Source organism: Leptonychotes weddellii, chromosome 12, assembly GCF_054177405.1.
Source record: "Leptonychotes weddellii isolate Sample4059 chromosome 12, ASM5417740v2, whole genome shotgun sequence".
In the NCBI taxonomy this organism is placed as follows: domain Eukaryota; kingdom Metazoa; phylum Chordata; class Mammalia; order Carnivora; family Phocidae; genus Leptonychotes; species Leptonychotes weddellii.
Window position 1 is genome coordinate 89,649,030 of NC_138380.1, and position 21,807 is coordinate 89,670,836.

At 46.9% G+C, this 21,807-nt stretch overlaps 1 protein-coding gene across 3 annotated transcripts in view; it reads left to right on the plus strand.

Annotated features, from left to right (window-relative positions):
• The window catches only part of COBL (cordon-bleu WH2 repeat protein), an 88,314-nt gene that overhangs the window by 56,482 nt on the left and 10,025 nt on the right, over window positions 1–21,807 (plus strand). For 2 of the 3 annotated variants that reach the window (XM_081800790.1, XM_081800791.1), the window contains 2 exons: window positions 17,503–17,641; window positions 20,929–21,099. In XM_081800790.1, the coding sequence (XP_081656916.1) occupies window positions 17,503–17,641; window positions 20,929–21,099 (310 nt within the window). The remainder of the gene's footprint in view (window positions 1–17,502; window positions 17,642–20,928; window positions 21,100–21,807) is intronic. The other variant, XM_081800792.1, reaches the window with a different exon arrangement.

A 21,807-nucleotide genomic window follows, 5' to 3' on the forward strand; every position in this document is an offset into this window, starting at 1 on the left:
CAGTGTGTATGGAGTTTGTGGTATTTATCTGAGCCCCTGGCTTTCGTGCAGGGGCTCCTCGGTGTGGGCTGCATGTCAGTGCAGAAAGATGCAGAGGAAAGCAGTCCCTACACACAACCTAGACAAGGGAGCATCACAGCCCTTGGTCAAACGCTGGTGCTCAGGGAGGCAACATTTGGAAACTCCCTAAAAGATCAGCACAAGCAGCTGTGCTACTTACAGCCCCCCCAGGGCCCCCCCGCGATTAACAGGAGTTCAGCGAGCACGAGGGGCTTCTTGCTTGTCTTGATTGCCTCAGGGAGATAATTGTTCCTTATTTATAGGTAATTTTTAGTGTTTATTAATGGCCCATATATTAGAAACTCTCTGTGGTTCTTGCTTCCAACTTTTCTTTAGAGGCAAAACAAAAACAAGAGCAAAAACAAAACATGCACACACGCACGCACAAAACCCCACAAAAAAAAAAACAAAAAACCCAAAACAACTAATCACAGAACTTTCAGGAGAGCTGTCCAAATTCCATCAATGACAAATTGGAATAGAAATGAACACTTAGGGATGCCTAGCTGGCTCATTCAGTAGAGCATGCAACTCCTGATCTCAGTGTTGTAGGTTTGAGCCCCACGTTGGGTGTAGAGATTATTTAAAAATAAAATTAAAGGGCCACCTGGGTGGCTCAGTCGTTAAGCATCTCCCTTGGCTCAGGTCTTGTTCCCAGGGTCCTGGGATTGAGCCCCGCATCGGGCTCCCTGCTCCGCGGGAAGCCTGCTTCACTTGTCCCCCTCACACTCCCCCTGCTTGTGTTCCCTCTCTTGCTGTGTCTCGCTGTCTGTCAAATAAATAAAATCTTTAAAAAAAAATAAAATTAAATTTAAAAAAAGAAATGCTTATTTAAATACACACACACACACACACATATGTACATACTTACATTTTTAGGGGAAATTTAGGTTCACAGCAAAATTGCATGGAAGCTACTGGCAGTTCCCTAATGTCCTGCAGGGACACATGCATAGCTTCCCCTGTAATTAGCAACCCCCACCAGAGTGATACATTTGTTATAACTGATAAACCCACATTGAAACATTATCATCCAAAGTCTATAATTTCAATTATGTTTCACTCTGGGCGTTACATATTCTGAGTTTGGACAAATGTATACTGACATCTATCCATTACTACAATATCATACAGAATATTTTCCCTGTCCTAAAAATCCTTTGCTCTCTGCCAGTTCATATCTCCTCCCCACAGCCTCCCCTGGCAACTACTGACCTTTTCACTGTCTACATAGTTTTGCCTTTTCCGGAATGTCGTCGTTGGAATCGTATGGTACACAGCCTTTTCGAACTGACTCTTTTCATTATTAATATGCATTCAAGTTTCTTTTTCATGGCTTGGTAGCTCATTTCTTTTTAGCACTAAATAATATTCCACTGTCTGGATGGACCAGTTTATTTATCCATTCTCTGACTGAAGACATCTTGGTTGCCTCTAAGTTTTGGCAGTTATGAATAAAGCTGCTATAAACCTCCATGTGCAGGTTTTTCAACTCCTTTGGTAAATATCAAGGAGTGTGATTGCTGGATCATAGGGTAAGAATATGTTTAGTTTTGTAAGAAACCCCCAAACTGCCTTCCAGAGCGGCTGCGCCATTTTGCATTCCTACCAGCAATGGACGAGGGTTCCTGTGGCTCCATGTCCTCACCAGCATTTCATGTTGTCGGTGTTCCAGATTTGGGCCATTCTGATAGGTGTGAAGTGGTTACTTGGTGTTTTAATTTGCATGCCCCTGACGACATACCGTACGGAGCATCTTTTCAAATGCTTATTTGCGATCTGTATATTATCTTTGGTGAGGTGTCTCTTAAAGTCTTTGGCCCATTTTTTAATCGGTTTGTTTTCCAGTTGTTGAGTTTTATGGGTTCTTTGTGCAGTTTGGACAATAGTCCTTTCTCAGATGTGTCTTTTACAAATATTTTCTCCCAACTATTGCTTCTCATTCTCTTGACTGTCTTTTGCAGAACAGAAAGTTTTAGTTATAATGAAGTCCACCTCATCAATTATTTCTTGCACGGATTCTGCCTTTGGTGTCATATCTTGGAAGTCATCACCAAACCCAAGGTCATGTAGGTTCTCTCCTATGTAACCTTCCAGGAGTCCTATAGTTTTGCATTTTATATTTTTGGTCTGTGATCCATTTGGGTTAATTTTTGTGAAGGGCATAAAGTCTGTGTCTAGATTCATTATTTTGCACATGGATGTCCATTTCTTCCAGCACTGTTTTCCGAAAAGACTTTAAGTTCTCCATTGTATTGCTTTGTTCCTTCATCAAAAATCAGGACATCAAAGACTATATTTGTGGAATCTATTTCAAAAGATTCTTCTGAAACCCACCCTATGGCATTGTTTTTTTTTTTCCTTTCTTTTATACTTTTGCAGTCGTTACTTTTTTGTGTCCAAACCTATGCAGTTGTGTGTGAGAGAGTATTTAGGGAAAATGGGAATGGATGACCTGAAAATCTCTGTAGGATGTAGGCTAATCCAGCTGAGCCTATTCAAAATGGACATGCTTTGCCCTGTATCCCTGTGGATAAATGTGAAGAGAGTAATAGAAATGAATTACATTATTTTAAAGAAAGGGTCTTTCTTGAGTCTCACCGTTCAGAAATACACTCATTTCATTTGCTGTTTGTGAAAATGCATTGGGGGCTGTTCCTGTCCTGGATGGTACCATGTTAGGTCCTGAGCACACAGATGGATAAGCTCTATCCCTGGTTTTGAGGAGGCCCTAGTCTAAGAAGAAGCCTTCCACATGTTACCGTGACGCCAAAGTGTATACAAGTGTCCTGGAGCGCACAAGAAGCAGATGTTTATTTATTTATGTATGTATTTATTCATGCATTCATTCATTCATTCATTTTTGTGAGATGGGACATTGTGCATGGGTCTTGAAGGGTGGATAGGAGTTTGCCAGACGTAGGCCAGGATGGCACAAGTAAAGGGGGATCCTGTGGCAGCATTGGAGGCCGAGGTATAGGAGGCCTGTAGGTCAGATGAGGCAGGAGGGAAAACCAGGGCCCCACTGAGGAGTTGGGTGGCTGCTACAGACATCATTTGGGTTTGATCCTACTTATTATTTTATTTGACTGATACCAAAGAAAAGCCAAGTTCCTTTCCAAGGCCAGTAACGCCATGCAGAGGCTCGGCCACAGTGGCCTCAAGCCATTCTCCTTTTGTAGTATTTAAACCGCCAAGTGGTTCCCACCTTCTTTTTGCTCTCTGGAGAGTTCTCCCCCTTTTTTTTTTTTTTGCAGAAGTGGCTCCTTCTCCTCATTTAAGGCAAATATCCACCTCCTCAGAGAGACCTTTCTCGATCCTCTTGTTTATATTACTCACGGTAGCTCTCTGTCCCCAACCCCACAAAAACATCTCCCCACTATGTCTCTATCTTAAATAAAGTGGATCACACCCTAAAATGATCTAATTCTTTATCTCACCTTCCATCACCAGGACATAAGCTCTGCGAGTAGGAGGAAGGAATCTTTTTTGAGGCTCTGCCCCCTTCATGGAGAACAGTGTCTAGCCCCAGAGGTATTTAGTAAGATTGTGAGTAAATACATGAATGATCTGACCTGGATGGCACCGTGGAGACTGGCTCCAAGAAAGGAGAAATGGAGGCAAGACAGATGAAAGGATCTTAGGTTGAGCAGGACAAGCTAAGGGCCTGGGTGAGGGCTGAGGTGGCGAAGCGGGGATGGAGGTGTGGTTTTGAGAGACTTTCAGAGAAAGAACCAAAATGCTCTGGGAATAGCGTGATCAACAAAGTGAGCAAGATAGTACCTGGGGCATACCCAACATGAAAGAAAAAAGGCACAGGTTGGACAGGTTCGCATTTGAGACATCTTCAGGAAACACACATGGGGAGGCCAGTTAGCAGTTGTCCCTGGAGCAGGGTGGTGGGGCCACACGGACAGTGTGAGAACTACCACACATAGGAAACAGTCAGGAATATGGGAGTGGGTAAGAAAGAAAAAGAGAGGAGGAGAGAGGCACCCAGGAGGAGCATCATGGAAGGAAGGAGAATCTGCAGAGAATTGCCTAGCTTGGGCCAGAGGAGGCTCCTTGCCTTCGCTCTGAAGACATGACGTAGGTTCTGGCAAGCGAGGGCTGGGCCGAGGCAGAATGGTGGGCCACAGTGGGGAAGAAGAAACAGGATTGTGGGTTGCCGGCAGGGAGTCCGTTCTCCTGGACCGGGGGATTATTTGCTCAAGAGCAGGGTGCTATTATGTCCTGGTTCCCTTCTGTTTGTGAAGGAGGTTCCCCTGCTGGTTTGTGTCCTGTGTTCTCTGGGCTTCTCTCTAAATCTTACAGCCCTCAGCTACTGTCACGTCTGTAGGTCCTGGGTCGGGGGGACCCCTGTCCTGCTTCTCCACCAGGTTCTTGTGCTCTGCTGAGAACACAGCCAGCGTTCGGAGAGCTGCGGGTGTACCCCGGGGAGTGGCAACTTTCCTACGCACGTGGCTGTGCAATTTTAAAAGAAGGAGTTTTTCTGCCATTACTTTGAAACTCGAAGAGATGATGAACCTACAGATAAGTACCCATGCACCTCTTTCTAGCTAGTGCAGTTTCAGCAGGAAAAAACAACGCTTCGTAAATATTTGTAGAGGTGGAATGGGAGCCTTTGGTATACACTGGGGAATGTGAAGGGAAAGCAGACTTGAGAACTTCATGTTAAAGCCTCTATTTAAAAATCAAAAGCACGTAAAGCACATGTTTTCGGGCATTTTGTTCTAAGTGAGGTAGAAAGGAAGTACTCAAACACTTTTGTTTCTTCTCATAACTTTCCATGAAGCATGCCGGGTGTTTTTCTTTCTGGATTGCCAAAGATAGGGAGGATGGAAATCATTTTCCCTGGTGGCATGCCCATTCCCACCTATGAAGAGGGCTTCCATTTTCGGTGGACCGAAGATAAACACCAAAGGAGGTCGCGTGGGTGACCCGAGGCACCAGAGTTTGGTTGGAATCTATTCATCCTCTCTCAGGAGCCTAAAGATAAAGGAGAATTCCAAAACATTTGATGGACACTGGAATTGCAAGGGCCAAAAATATGGAAACCATTTTTTATTTTGGGGCACCGGGGTGGCTCAGTCGGTGGAACATCCAACTCTTGATCTCAACTCAGGTCCTGATCTCAGGGTTGTGAGTTCAAGCCCCGAGTTGGGCTCCACGCTGGGAAAAAAATTCCCACACTTTGTGTGTACGTCTATGATGTGTGGTTTGGAAGTTCCTGGAAGAAATTTTTTTTTTTTTTTCGTAATTTAGGAGGGAAGTGGCTGCATATTGGTTCAATTCGAATTTGCCCCATCTGTTCACCCAGATGACACCGAGCTAGGACACTGCTTACAGTAAGGATGCTGTTTGCTCACACAGGATCAATATTTTATTTATGGTGAACAAAATAAAATGGTGGTATATACCGATGGACGGAAAGATTAACTTGTGAGGGGAAAACTATACAGGGAAGTCTAAAATTCGGAGTCCCTGCATTTTCTGTTACATTTCACTGGTGAGCAGCGTAGGATCTGGGGAGCCTTGCGAGGTGCAGAGTGCCCCCAAATGCTTCCTGTAAGATCAGGATACAACGTCACCGTCTCCTCGAACCCCTGCCCAAATTCCCAGAAGGAAAGCGGAGCATTATTATCAACACCTGAGCGCTGTTGGCACAAGGCCTCTCTCACCTGGAGAGGGATGGAGGGAGCGGGTATCCTTCACCCCCTGGAGGGCAGATGGGCTAGCGGGGTGGAGCTGGGGGCTGTCCTGAGCTGTGCTGGAAGGGAAGCATTCTTGAGCAAATCAAGGCGACATGAATAAGTCGACGGTCAGGAGCTAGCAAACGCAAACAGAAATGTGCCCAATGGGGCAAGCCCAGGCCAGGTTCTAGGGCCTTCCTCATGCTCTTTGCCCCAAAGCCCCCAACTTGGAATTCTGCTTCTTTCTTTACTTGTCCCTCGCCTTCCTTCCCTGAAGGCACTGCTCTGTGGCCAGCATCGTCGTGGCCTGCCTGGATTCTTGCACAATCTCTGCACATACCCCGAAGACCAGAGCTGGGCCAGCCCCGCTGTCCCACTGGGCTCCCGGTCACGTGGTGCTGCAGGTTGGAGCTGCCCCAGGTGCAAACCCCTGTCGGCCCTGGCCCCGCAGGTCTGCCCACAGCCCTGTCGCTGGGGGCGGAGCTTCCCCTCTCCCCAGAGCTCACTCCCCTCTGGCATCCTGCATTCTGTCTCCTGCTTCTGCCAGGGGCCTGGGAAGGACGCCTCTGGCATCTCGTCCCAGGGTGGCCTCCCTCTTCCCAGAGAACTTTCCAGCCTGTATGCCTTCCCTCTCTTCCACACGCCTCCTCCCCTGGATCCCTCCAGCAGCATTTACATGCACTCCATCATTCATTCATTCAGTCAGTCAGTCAGTACGTACGAAGCACCCACTTGGTGCCACACACTGTAGTCCGTGTGGAGAAGGCGCGAGTAACAGTCTCTTCTGGAGATTCTGTTCGAGAGCAGGAGACCGTCAACCAGTGCACAGAAATGTAAGAGTAATGTGTCTGGGAGAGAAAGCGGGTGAGTGAGAATGGGTGACAGACAGTGGGCAGCTTTCAGGGCTGGTCAGCAGGCTCCGTGGACGGGGGACAGAGCACACTTCGGGGGAGGGCAGGCTGGGGACAGACAGGGACAGCCTGGAAGCAGAGAATAGTACAATAGGGGACTCCGAGGTGGGGGTTCAGGTGACGCTGGCACAGTCAGGACTCTGGAGTTTCCCTCTTTTGTGGTTAAAATGTATTTGACATACAACATGGTATGAATTTAAGGTGTACGGAGCTTTGGTGCATTTATATACCATTATGATTGTCATTGTAGCGAAATCACTCGCATCACATCACACAATTATCATTGCTTTTTTTTTTTTTTAAAGATTCTATTTATTCATCTGAGAGAGAGCACACGAGAGGGGGGAGGGTCAGAGGGAGAAGCAGACTCCCTGCTCAGTAGGGAGCCCGATGTGGGACTCGAGCCCAGGACTCCAGGACCATGACCTGAGCCGAAGGCAGTCGCTTAACCAACTGAGCCACCCAGGCGCCCCTTATCATTGCTTTTTATTGTGCTGGGAGTAATAAGCATCGGGTCTCTTAGCAGCTATAATGGTTAGGATACAGCATTGGGGCCTGTGTTCACTGTACTGTGCATTGGATCTCCAGGATTTATTTACTGCTGATGCCAAGGTCGTCCCACATCATCTCCTTGTCCCCTGCCTCCCAGCCCCTGATGACCGTCACTTTACTCTCTGTTTTTACAAGTTTGGCTTTTTTAGATTCCACAGTAAATGAGAGCACACAGTATTTGTCTTTCTCTGACTTATCTCACATCATCCCATAATGTCCTCAAGGTGATTAGTATATGGTTGACCCTTGAAGAACGCAGGTTTGAACAGCTGTGGATTTTTTTCAATAAATACTGCTACTGTAAGTGTATTTTCTCTCCCTTGGGACTTTCTGAATGACATTTTCTTTTCTCTAGCTTACTTTCTTGTAAGAACACAGTGTATGATGCGCATAACATACAAAATATGTGATCACCGAATGTTTATGTAATCGGTAAGGCTTCCTGTCAACTATGGGTTATTGGTAGTTAAGTTATGGGGAGTCAGAAGGTACATGCAGATTTTCAACAATGCAGAAGTCAGAGGCCCTAAGTCCCACATTATTCAAGGGTGAGATATCACCTCACCCCAGTCAGAATGGCTAAAATTAATAACACAAGAAACAACAGATGTTGGCGAGGATGCAGAGAAAGGGGACCCCTCCTACACTGAAGGACGCCTCTGGCATCAGAGGGGCTGGTCCTCCGGCATCTCGTCCCAGGGTTGATGGGAATGCAGACTGGTGCAGCCACTCCGGAAACCAGTATGGAGGGTCCTCAGAAAACTAGAAGTAGAATCACTGTATGATCCAGCAATCCGCTTCTGAGGCTATATCTGGAACCAGTGAAAACAGGATCGTGGACCTTGCAGGGATGTCTATGCCCCCCCCCCATGTGTACTGCGACATAACGCATAGTAATCGAGGCGTTTCACCTGGAGTTGGGAGGTGCTTGCAGATCCTGAGCAGAGCTGTGGCCGGCACCGCGGCCGGGCGGGAAGGGTGCGGGGTGCAAGCAGGGGGCCAGTTGAACACCTCCAGCCTGTTCTCTCCCCGGATATCTACCAGAAGGCCCCATCGATGTGTCCAAAACTGACAGCCTTGACTTCCACGTAAACCTGCTTCTCCACAGGTGTTCCCCATGGCAAGGAGCAAGTCCATCATCCGCACAGGGACCTCAGCCAGAAATTTGATCCTCACCCACAACCCTTCCAACAAAACCAGCCCCAAGGTCCTGTCTTTCTCATCTCTCTCTTTTTTTAAAAAAGATTTTATTTATTTATTTGACAGAGAGAGACACAGCGAGAGAGGGAACACAAGCAGGGAGAGTGGGAGAGGGAGAAGCAGGCTTCCCGCCGAGCAGGGAGCCCAACGTGGGACTCGATCCCAGGACCCTGGGATCATGACCTGAGCCGAAGGTAGACGCTTTAACAACTGAGCCACCCAGGCGCCCCTTGCTCATCTCTTACTCTCAGTGGTGAGAGTAGTGTCTAAGACATAACGGCATTCACAAAGTCATTAGATGAGTGCACCTGTCAAGAAAAAAAAAAAAAAGTATTGCTTTAATCACATGGATGCTTCTGGTAACAACACTCCCTCATTCAGCGAACATTTAGTGAGCATCCCAGATATTCTAAGGACAGTTCCTGGTACTAAGGACATAGCAGTGAATCAAAGCTGAGATGCTTTTCTAGGCTGTTCTGGTTCATAATCTTTGTGCTGCTCATCTTAAAAGTACCAGGGGACCTGAAGGAAAATTATATGTAAATAATCATTCTGTTAAAGACAAAGAGGTTAAAGTGTAGGTTTAAGTTTTAATCTGGAGCAACCTCATTATACTAAAGAACTGATGTCCTGGTGTCCCCAGAGCAGGGAACACAGTAAAGAAATACCTACCTCAAACGGTAAAAGATATATCTCTTTAAGTATGAATTCCCTTTTCTAGAAATTATTTAAGCAGTTTAGAGGGAAGGCTGTCTAGAATGCATCACCAACTACTCTCTCTTCTTAGACTTGACCCTGACTCTCTGCAGGACATGTTGGGTCTACAATCACTGTTCAGTGGAGATGAGATCAGGTGCCCTTGGGGACAGGCAGGCAGGCAGGGCACCCTCCGGCAGCACGCCCCAGACACGAGCGGGTCCCCTGGGATCTGGATTCTGAGGAGTGAGATTTCCAGCAGGCCAGATCCTCCGTGGAAGAGGTGCTTCAGTAAGTACAGGAAATATGAGTCACCCCTCATTCTGCATGGAATATTACTGGGTTTTGTTGTACAGTGATGGAGGTACATGCAGATTTATGAAACAAACATCACTTGCATTGTAAGCTAATTTAACATGTGGAGAAAATGTAGAACACAGAGCAAAATTGAGTCCAGGTTGATTTAAAGTAAAAATGTAAAAAATTCAACCAGGAATACTTTAAACTTAAACTACTGTTTAAACAATAGGAATCTTTAAATTTGGAAGCAAGAATCCCTTTCTTGGGATGACAAAGGGTTAGAATCCACCCCCAACCCTCCAAAAAAGGTGGAAAAGCCTGACAGATTGAATCAGATAGATTTTTACATTCTAAAAGAGTAAAGTACAGAAAATTAGAAGTCTGTGATGAACTGGGGACACTATTCACAGTGTATGTGTAAGTTAGGGGAGATCACTAAGAAAAGGCCAACACCATGGACACGAGAGAGAAGAAATAAAGCATAGTCAACGTCTTTCTGTCTCGCACACAGATAAACAGCAATCATTAAAAATCGCTGATCCTTGTATTCAAAGAACATAGATTTTTAAAAGGATCAGGGCACTTTTCACCGACTCTTGTTGAGTGGGAGGAAGGGGCCGTTGGTGAGAGTTTAAGCTGATACAGCCTTGTTGGGGGCCTATCGGGCGGCACATATCATGTGTTTATTTCAGTTTGTGTTTTATTGTGCTAAGAGCTCTTCACGGGCAATCTATGCTTTTCAGTGTTCCAGCACACAGTAGGTTATGTTGCTGGAGACACCAGGTGCATAGCACATCCCTAGAGCTTCTTCACCTGACTTGATGGAGACTTCAGGCCCATTGAGTGGTAGGTCCCATTTCCCCCACCCCGGCCTCTGGCAGCCCCCCGCCCCCCGCACTTTGGTTCCTTGAGTTTGCCTGCTTCAGATGCCTCCTGTAAGTGCAATCATGCAGTATTTGTCCCTCTACCCGACTTGTTTCCATTTGCATAATGTCCTGCAGACCCATCCATGTCGCCACAGCCTGCAGAAGTCCCTTCCTTTTTGAGGCTGAGTCCTGCCCCCTTGTATGAATAGCCCATATATGCTTTACCCGTTCATCTGTCAACAGAAACTTAAGGTTTTTCCACATCTTGGCCAATGTGAATAGCTCTGCCATAAACATGCAAGGGTGGGTATCTCTTCTAGATTCTGATTTCAGTTCATTTAAAAATCATATTGTGGGGTGCCTGGGTGGCTCAGTCATTAAGCATTTGCCTTCAGCTCAGGTCATGATCCCAGGGTCCTGGGATTGAGCCCCGCATCGGGCTCCCTGCTCCGCAGGAAGCCTGCTTCTCCCTCTCCCACTCCCCCTGCTTGTGTTCCCTCTCTAACTGTGTCTCTCCCTGTCAAATAAATGAATAAAATCTTTAAAAAAATAAAAATAAAATAAAATGGAATGAAATGAAATTAAATTAAAAAATCATATTGCTGGTGAGCCAGCGAGTTTATGGAGTGGGATCATAAGGGAATAAACAAAGTGGAAAAGATAACTAGGTGAGGACGCTCACTGCAATATAATTTGAAAGAGCAACAAATCAAACACAACAAAGCAACAAATCAAATGCCAAACCTGGAGGACAGATAAAAACAGGTGGTCCCCACAGGGTGGACCCTTCCCGACCTCAAGACGTCAGGGAGACCTACGCCTAGCAGTGGTGTAGATGACAAAAGCCGCTGCCATCAAGAGAGTATGCTCTCATTTTTATCAATATTCATGTAGCTAGATACACAGAAAGAAAGCCTAAGGAGATGCATGTCATGCTTTAATAGAAGTTATCTCTTGGGAGCAGAGGAAAGGAAGATGTCACTTAGCACTTGATACGCCCCTCTATTATTCAAACTGTTTTCAGTGAGAATATATGACTTTCATTTGGACCTATGTAAAAACAGTAGGGTATTTTCATTTTGAATAAGAGAGAGATGAGATATGGGGCTAGGGCTGTGTTAGACTTGCGGGCTCTGGCTGAAAAACAATATTTATAAACTCCCTCCACAGCATGCCACATTTATATAGAACGTCTCCTTTAGTCTTTCTTGTATTCCACACACATTTATTGATTCCTAAAGTGCAGAAGCATGAGGCTAGGGATTGTGGAAATTGAGAGCTTATAAGACAGACCCTTTCCTGTTCCAAGCTTATAGGAGCTGAACTAGGCAGGGGAGGCAGGGAGGATGGAGCTCCAGCAGGGCACTGCTCATACATTGGAGCCACCTGCTATTGAAGCATAGGAGACAGGCCATTAACACCCACCCGGGAAATTTCAGGGGGCTTCCTGAAGACTGAGGAAGATTTCAGGAGGGGCAGAAGACTGACAGAAGCGTTGGACAAGGAAGGGCATTCTGGGAAGGGCAGAAAGCAGGGACTCAAGACAATACTGCCAAGCACAGTGAGCCACCAGTTCAGTGTGGCTGGAAGAAAGGTACCTGGTGTTCCTTCCCTCACTGGTTTGTGCCGAGCCTGGAGCTTGGCATCAAGTACCCAAGTGTTTGGATGGATGAGTGAATGGATGGATGGATAGGGATGGATGGATGCCTGGATAGATGGATGATATGGATAGATGGATGGATGGATGGATGGATGATGGATTGGTGATATGGATGGGGGGTGCTTGGGTGAATGGATGAGTGGATGGGTAGATGGGTGGGTGTATGAGTGGGTGTGTGGGTGGGTGCATGAATTATGGATGGATAGATGGATGATACAGATAGGTGGGTGCATGGATGAATGGATGAATGGATGGGTGGATGGAAGGATAGGTGGGTGGATGGATGGATAGATGGATGGTTGGATGGATGGATGGATGATGGATGGATGGATGATATGGATAGGTGGGTGCATGGATGAATGAATGGGTGGATGGGTGGGTGGATGGGTGGATGGAAGGAAGAAGGAATGAATGAACACATAAATGTCTGCAAGGTACTGAGCTGTACTAATTTTATTTCATAACATAGACCCTCAAATCTACTCATGTCTCTGTCCTTTAGCCCAAACACTTAAAACATAAAGGGATATGTCCATTTCCCTAAAAAAATAACGTGAATGTCGTATTCATATAGATAAAAACTGTAAAGGAACATGGAAAACACACATGCACGCACATGTGTGCACACACACCTGTATGCACACACATATGCATATTCACACACACGTACATGCACGCACATATGCACACATGCACACACATACGCACACACACACAGGCACGAACCGCTTTTTCTCGCATTCCTACAAAATGCCACGCCCTGAGCAAGCTCCAGGAGCAAGGTGGCAGCGGGAGGCTCTGTGTCTCGTGGTGAGAGTCCGACCCATTCTCTTTAAAGCAGAACTTCCCCTCCCCTTAAACACTTTCTGACCTCCAGTCTGGCCTTACACATAACTATCACAATGAGATTATGAGACCAAAGGACCCACAGTGGATGGATGCTTCCTAAAAAGACCAGGCCCTGCAGGATTCAGGTTCCACTATCAGGGAATCTCAGATGGGCGGCAGGTCAGAATCAGCCGGCCCCGCCCAAAGGGGCCACTCCATGTCCTGGTTCTAAGAAGGGGAAATGATAGGCACAAGCTTCAGAGAGCGGGCAGACCCGGATTTCACATGTTCCTTGAAGAACATACAGATGTGCTTCAGGTCTAAGAAGTGTTTTCTGAAGCAACTCTCTCCAGCACAAATTGCTTCCACCCTGTAGGTGGATAGGTTGCCGCGTGGGACAATGAGAACTCCATGTGTGTTAGTTGTGTATGGACTCCTAGGGATAGACATTTCCATTCCAAACCGCAGGAGTTATTTCTTCCAAGGAACACTTGGACTCAAAGCTCAAGTACCAACTCTGTCCACTCATTAGCTGTATGGCCTTGGGCAAGTTATCTGCCGTAAGCTGCAGAGCTTCAGTTTCTTCCTTTACCAAACAGACTTAGGAAAATTAGCTCTTTTGAGGTAGTCGTATTTGGATATAGTTGGCACCCCTAGTAAATATTTACTAAATCTTTGCAGCTATTGTAAATAGTATTTCCTTGAAGTCTGTAAGTACATCTACTAGAACATTTCTGTTTAAACAGGTTAAACTAACAAAAGCTCCAGGAAAAAAAAAAATGTTTTGCCCATTAGCACTCGTCTCGATTAGTGGTCTCAGAGGTTGCCAAACTCTTTCCAAGCATGTTATCTTAATTGATCAGGAGTCGCTCTATATCTGGGAACTAGGTGGTCTTCAACAAATGTTTGTTGAGTGGTCTGTCCTTACCTCTGGGAAGAGGAATGCTGTTGGCGAAGCACATGACAAGGATTCTTAAAATTGGGAAAGCAATTTAGAACTGGTGTGTCCCTCCAATCTTACATGTTCCTTACCTCAGACATTCTAGTAAAGGGACTTATGGAACGCTAAAAAAGAAAAAGACAAGAAAGAAGAAGAAAGGCAAGAAAAGATAAAACTCTCAGGGTGTGCTAAGAAGTCTAATTTTTACTGGCCAAAACCAAACAATCTTAATGGAGTTGACTGAATTAATTCTGGCTCACGGATCCCATGCCTTACCAGACAGCCTTTTAAAAATATATAGGGAAATACGGGTGATAAAATGAGTTAGTCCCTCTGTCTCCTTTTGAAGCCCCACTAAAATGAATGCAGAGCATTAGCCCACTACAACAAAGAGAAGGCGAGAAGGAGCAGTAAGGGGTCAGTAGACACTGGGAACTAGGTTGGGTGGACTGTGTCAAATTCCCAGCAAAGCAGAAGCAGCTGAGGGCTGACCTCTGGCTGGAGAGACCCAGTGGCAGGGAGCAGGGCCTGGCGAGGTGGGGACAGTGGGGTCCCAGTTCCTGTGCACACCAGCAGGCAGAAGGAACCAGGGACAGTGGACATGTGTATGTGAAGCAGTAAGACCCCCGACCCCTCTGGCCACACACAGCAGGAGGTGTGCCAGACCCCACAGGAGAAAGAACTGAGAGGCTGCCTCCAGGACCTGAGTTACACAGAGAGTACTGTGCACCGGGAGAAAGGAGAAGCGCACGCCCAATGGGTCCAGGGCTGTCCCCCGAACTCCCGCTTTGCAAGGCCAGCTCCCACCTCTGGCAGGAGGCTGGAAGGTCTTACTGCATGGAAGAGAATCCTGCAGATAAGTGCATTTAGGGATCCCCCTGTGAGCTAACTGGATTTCTGCCCAGGCACCTGCAGGGAAACCCGTTGGTGTGTCAAAGAGACTCTGTCCCCAGAAACACACAATTATAAGCAATTGGCCAAGGATTGCCAGAAATTGAGGAAAGGCCAGAATGTGACAGACAGACGCTAAGACAGAGAGAGGGAGAAAGGAACGTGCAGGAAACAACAATGCATAAAAAGAAAAAAAAAAAGCGTCTTAACAAATATAAACAATGGCCTCAGAGAGAAAAGAGAAGATATTGTATCCAGGAAAGAAGACATGATACTATTTAAAAAATACGTAACGGGAAGGAGCTCTTGGAAATAAAAACATAGTCACAGAGTTTTAAAAATTCAAGAGTTGGACAATGAGGTAAAGGAAATTTCCAAGAAAGAGGAAAATGTTTTAATTAGGCAAAAATATTCAAGAAAAGTTAGAAAATTGATTTCGAACCCTCAGTATTCAATAATCAGAACCCAGGGAGAGACAGTGAAAACAGAGGGAAGAAGAAATCTGAAAGGAATGATGCTAGAACAGTCTGCAGCATTAAAGGATTTCTAGATTGCAGGGTTCCACAAATACCCCAGACCATGGGTGGAGAGCACTCCAGCCCAGGGCATGCTGTCAGACATTTCGGGGCTCCAAGGACGAGAGAGGGTCCTTAAAGCTCGTAGAGGGGAAGCGGACCACACGAAGAAAACAGAGCCAGCATCTATGACCAGCTGGTGAGGAGAACAGCATAGAAACAGTCATAGATTTTGAAGGTCTCCTAGAGTCACCTCACGTACATCTTGCCTTGGAAAGCTGACAGAGCCTGAGCCCCACTCTAACAAGGAAGTCAATTTTTAAAAAGGCCTGGGATCCAGGAAACAAGGGAGAAAAACAGCTGAGTCAAGGAAAAGCCATTTCCAGGAAACCCAGAAGAAAAAGTTAGAAAACAAATCAATTACCAAGTTCAGAGAAATCAGAATGACCCAGAAAGAAAACGTCAACATAGACGTGAAACGTCTCAGCTGGAGAAACTTCCTCTTGAAGATTTCTGTTTGATGGAATTAAATCTATTATAACTATATATGTAGAACTAGATAGTGTTAATTTAACCCTGAGCCATAATTTCTGGAAAGATTGAGGAGGAACTGTGGGTGCATATGTGTGTGTGAGTGTGTGTGTGTGTGTGTGTGTGTGTGTGTCAGGGAGCTAAATCTTCCTCTTCTGGAGTAGAAAGCCAGTATCTAACATGGGGAAATCAAGAAATAGCAGAATAAGTGTATTATTTTTAAAAACAGAGTAAACGTCAAAAGAGAGGGTTTGAAGTGGTTCCTCTGGAGTGGGGGCAGTGTGGACCATGAGGTACTGGCTAGGCTCTGAGCTTTGTGGAGTGACTTGATTTTCCTTCTGTCCGTGTTTTCCATGAAATATATTACAGAGCTGTATGGGTAAAGGAGGTGGACGTTGTATATTGTAGTAGAAGGGTGGAAAGTATATGACTTTGAAAAGAAAAAGTAAAAACCAGGGACACCTGGGTGGCTCAGTTGGTTAAGCCTCTGCTTTCGGCTTGGGTCGTGGTCCCAGGGTCCTGGGATCGAGCCCCACATTGGGCTCCCTGCTCAGTGTGAAGCCTACTTACTTCTCCCTCTGCCTGCCGTTCCTCCTGCTTGTGCTTGTTCTCTCTCTCAAATAAATAAATAAAATCTAAAAAAAAAAAAAGTAAAGACCAAAAAATGTATGCCAACTGTTAGTAGTTAGAATCCGAGTATTAACAAAGTGACTTTTTTTCTTTCTTTTGCTTATGTAGTTTTTAAATATAAACTTATTTTGCAATAAATGTGTATTACTGAGAAAAATTTAAAAGGAGACTCTTTACACACACACATACAAACACAGGAAACACCAGGCCCAGCCCAGAAGAGGACGTTGCCTTCTATGGAAGTGGGGCATGCGCCCAGTTCAGCACACATGCTGGGAGCCTGCGTTCCTAAACCAGGGAGCACCAGGGGTAGAACAGATCCACACCGGGGTGGGGTTGGTAGGCAGCCCTCCCACAACGAGCCCTTGAGCCATCAGGGACTGTTTCGACCCCAGGCAGGGACTCAGCTGTGGGCTCCCTGAGCGCAGGGACTCAGCAGAGTAAATGGTTTTCCTTATTTGCACACACTCTGCACGTTCAAATGCAGTGCATTGAAATCCATCGATGAGAACGAACGGATGAAAACTTTGTATTGGGGAAGAGAGGAGAACATGCAGTCTTTATGCAGCCTTTCGAAGCTGTGAATTTGTCGTTGGGACAATTCTTCGGTGGGAGCAGGGTTTCTGCGTGGACAGAGCTTGACATCCCCTAGGCTGACACCGTGAGCCACAGTCTGACAAACTTCACTGTAATTCCGGTGCGTGGGTGGCCCATCTGTGGACAGTGACTAGTCCTGGCTGCTCGGGAACATGCAGGGGCAGGGGAACAAGCGGAATTCCGGGCACAGTGAGCCCTGAGCCAGGCCCTTCTGCTCTCCCACCGCGTGGGTGCACATCATGGCAGCCCTTGCTCAAGTTTCCAGAAGGACTGGTTCTCTTCTGCATTTAACGAAGGGCGAAGGGTCCCCTTTCTCATATTTATTCTGAGGGGAAGTTACGAAGTCCCCTGACTGGCCTGAAATCCCTTGGCAATTTGGGGCAGAGCCCCAGCTCCTCCAGCTCAGAGGGGTCTTGGGATGGGATGTCTGTGAGCATCCTTGGGCCACCTCGGGGCCGCTCCTGAGCTGCACGGCAAGCCCTCACACCAGGGCATCCGCCACCTGCCCTGGGACCCCAGAAAGGAACCTGGCAATCTACCAACGCTCCTTAGAGCACCGCATCCCATAGGCCAGCTTCTCTGAGTTGTGCACCCCACTCTCTGACACTGTCACCTTTCTTTGTGCTTCCCAGGCATCTCTGGGGTCCCAGATTGACCTGCAGAAAAAGAAGAGGCGGGCGCCAGCCCCCCCGACGCCACAGCCCCCGACGCCAAGCCCCCTGGTGCCCCCTCGCACGCAGGACAGGGAGGAGAACAGGAAGAGCACCACGGGTGAGTGTGCCGAGCTGCCGTCTGCACGCCCCTGAGCCTGGTCTTGCGTGGAATTCTGGCACTGCTATTAACTCTTGCAGTCGCGTCCTCCACTATGGCATTAACTCGGAAAATATTTATGCTAAGGAAAGAAAGTCTGGAAATAAACACCTGAGGGTTCACTTAGTATCTTACAGGCATATTTTCCGGGCATCATGGAGGCTCGGAGGTGGGGGGCAGGCGGAAAGGGTGGAGGATGGCTGAGGGTGCTCGAGAGGAGATGAGCGGCACCAGACCGGTGAGTGCGCGCATGTGTGTGTCTCCCTGATGGAAGGATGTGTGTTCTTAGGATGACGTCTGTGGAGGCTATTTTGAAAGACCTCTAGTCCCCAGGAGGTTTATAGATCAGTTGACAGTAGTTCCCTAATTTCTTGACCACCCTGTTTGAAATCGACCTCCACTTTTACATATGTAGCAAACACACACCCTGATATTTTTGGGAACAAGGAACCGAAAGGAAAAAGGATGGAACCGTAATATCTGTGAGCAGCGAGACATGTTAGATCATTAAATACCACCTCCTCATGTTACAGGTGGCCGAGAGAGACGTGGCAGGGGTCTCTAGATCCAAGAGTCGGGGATGGTTCATTTAATTTTAAGCCAGTCCATGTTTGTAATTTCATTTATGTAGGAACAGATGTTGCTCTTGAGGAGCGGGGGTTGCCTGAGACAAGGCCCTGTGATTACAGGTGCATCAGCTCATTACAGAGGCCATCCGATGGCCATGTGGGCCTGATGCTACTTTACTCCATAGGGCACCCTCACATTCTCCCCTAGACCCCATGACTGTGGCCCCCAAAAGGAAGACTCCCAAGGATAAGCGCATACATTGTCAGTGTCCAAAACTCTAATACGAGCTGCTTGGCTGTGTGTCAGCCATTTTTCCCCCAGGCAACACCTCCCTGTTCATGTCTCAGCATTTCGCCACCAGGGAAGTGATGATCCTAAGGAACCGTAGTCTATGTTTCATGCCAGTTCATCCTCTTGACCAGAGGAAAATACTACCAGATTTACAAAACCCATGATCAGCAGCTTCTCAAAATAAACCTCGTTGTCTCCTTTTCCGTGACGAGACCCCTGTTCTCCCTGCCGAGCTCTCGCCCACTCTTGTGGCAAAGGGATGACAGCCCTCAGATTTATGGTTCCTGCTTGCACTCGTAAGAAGCATCCACTGTAGGTGGTAGTGTGGATGCGGCTGAGTCGTGCCAACCTCCAGGCCAGACAGCCCATTTCAGACCAAGGGAGGGCCTCCCGATCAGCTGTGAAGGACTGACTGCCGGCTCGTGTCCCCACGCTTGGAGAACCTGGCCCGGGTGCGGGCAGGCAGCCAGTGCCCATGGTTGTTCAGGAGAGGGAGGTGGGTGTTTGGAAACTGAAAACCGTACGGACAAGTCCCGCTCTAAGGAGCACATTACAGGGAGGAGGTATGGACGGTAGTAATTCACTACGAGCCTCTCTCTCATCTGTCAACTTTGGTTTGTGAAGATTGAGAAGGAAGCCAGAAGCTCCCTTCGGGCTGGCAGTGACCTTGAATACTTTGAGAGGTCAGGAGGATGGTAGAGGTCTTGGTAACAATTTTAAGGGAGGCTTCCATCCCCATCAGGGATCCCCGTGAAGTAACGGTACGCTAGCGATCCCGCAAGCTGAACTTTGTTAACCGAAGTCTAGGCTTCACATTAACAGATACAAATGTAAAAAGTTACCCCTGCCCACACACCCCACACAAACGAGCATCTTTTTATTCAGATACCTAGATATAAGAGGGGGAAAAAAATTGAAACTTGCACTAAAATGGTATTGGTTGGATTTGGGTCTGACCCAAGTTCCTTGGCAAACAAAAACTGAGCCTTCTGGTAGAGAGAAGCTTCCAGGACAAAGCCTGTTCTCCCCACATGCCTTGCCCTTGGGGGTGACTTCCGTGGACCAACCAGACAGTGCTCATCCTGATGGCTTGTGGCTTCTTTGCACTTTGAGGTGACAAATGATGTCTAGCCGTGGGGACATCACTATTCTCCCACATCTAGAGAACTGTAATCAAGAGAAGGAATAAGTGGATATGTCTCTTGATGAAGAAATTATATTTCTTAATATTTATTTATTAATAATCTGATGGCAGGCATGAAGCACAGAGTCTCTTAGTTACTACATGACTCCAAACATAAAAGCTTGAAAAAAGCGTTTTTCAAAGAGATACTGGGAAGTATGATTTATGGCACAAGGGATATATACGGCTTTGTTATATTAAGTCATTGACCTTCAAAAATCTTATTAGCAGAAGAAAGCCATTTCTATAAAATGGCAAGTGGATCCCCCAGGTGTCAGCAGAGCAAAGAAGGGGCTGCCCCAAGGGTTCCAGAGGTCAGATGAAACAGAGATGCCCCCTCTAACTCTTTCTCCAAGTCGGGACCCTTTTCAAAACAAACTTTGAAAATTATTACCCCAAACAATGGAACAAATTGCTGATATAAATGGGCTTAAAGAGGTAAGCTGATTTAGTGGCTACTTAATCCACAATAGTTAACAGGTAAAAATAACAAGAGGAAGCTAAAAAAAAATAATCCCCAATAAAAACTAACATGTATAAAAGGAGTTCCTTTTAATGCAACAGAGCTGCCAAGGGGGCTTTTAAGAATCATTTCAAGCCCGGCATTTGGGAGTAGTTGTGCCTGCCAGAAACAAATTGCAAACAAGTAGGTATTTTCAGTTTGGCTCAAGGAGAGGACACTGTGTATGTAAAATGTTAAAGCATGAGTGAGGCAGGATTTGGTGCCATGAGGCTGGATTTGATGGCTAGTGAGTTTGAATTTGGATACCGGGCGTGGCTGGATTTGTTGGCAGGCGTGGTTGAATTTGGTGCACGGTGAGGTTGACTTTGATACCAGGTGTGGTTGGATTTGGTGCCATGAGGCTGGATTTGGTGCCTAATGAGCCTCAATTTGGTACCAAGTGTGGTTGGATTTGATACCGGGTGTGGCTGGATTTCGTGGCAGGTGTGGTTGAATTTGATGCGTAGTGAGGTTGACTTCAGTACTGACTGCTGTTGGATTTGGTACCGAGTGTGGTCAGATCTGGTGCTGGGTATGGCTGGATTTGGTGCCATGAGGCTGGATTTGGTGCTGGGTGTGGTTGGATTCGGTGCCATGAGGTTATTTTTGATGCCCGGGTGAGTGATGGCTGTGTGCCTTCCGTGGGAGGGCAGAGAGTCTTCGGGCTTACCTTCTGAAGTCACCCCTGTTGATTCCATGTAGGTGTTGGACGGCAGGTGCCACAAAAGCCTCCCAGAGGCTCTGCTCGGGGGCCCCCCCAGTTAGTGCTCCCCCCGCCCCCACCCTACCCTCCTCCCGACACAGACGTGGCGGAGCCTCTCGGCTTTCCTGGGGAGAGTACTGGTTCCGAGGCCTCGGACCTGAGACCCACACGTACGTGCCTCTTGTTTTCTTTCCCATATGTCAACTGCCCATCTCTCTGCTCACCGGTATCAGGGCTGGGTTTCCAGACTTTCCATTCTTGTTTTGGGGTGTTTGTGACGTTCCTCTCCAGCTTTTCTTTCTAAATGCTCAATGCAGTGTGTCCGATTTAACAGTGAATGCGCTCGGAATGCCATGCAGGTGCCCATAAAGAAGGACTTAACTCATTAATCATTCACACTGCGGTCAGACCTCGGCCAAAATCGCACTGTGTGGGTGAAGACAGTCAGCTAGGAGCTACTGTTCCTCAAATTAGAACTAACCTCAGAAGTCTGCAGGTAGCAAGAGCCCACTCAGTCCAGTTCAGCAATTATGGGATTTTGTTGGTGAGCTCACTCCGGCAAGCTGAGAGTGCAGAGGAGAGCCGTGTTCAAGACCTGAGGGGACTTATGAATGAGGACCTTTGAATCGTATGGTCAGCGACCAAGCGGTAGGAGTGCTACCCTGCAGAAAGGGAAACGGAGGCAGCAGAAGGGGAAAGAGCTTGAGTTCCGTCTAGCAATAGCCAGAATTAAAGTCTCATTGTTTTCTACTTCTTGTCGTACCCTGGCTGAGACCGGGCTGTCTTCGTTGTCTCCTGAGGTTTCTTTGGGACTTCCATAAATACTGTGTGTAGCACTCCTCCCTCCTGATGGGTAATCATTTTACATATTTAACCAT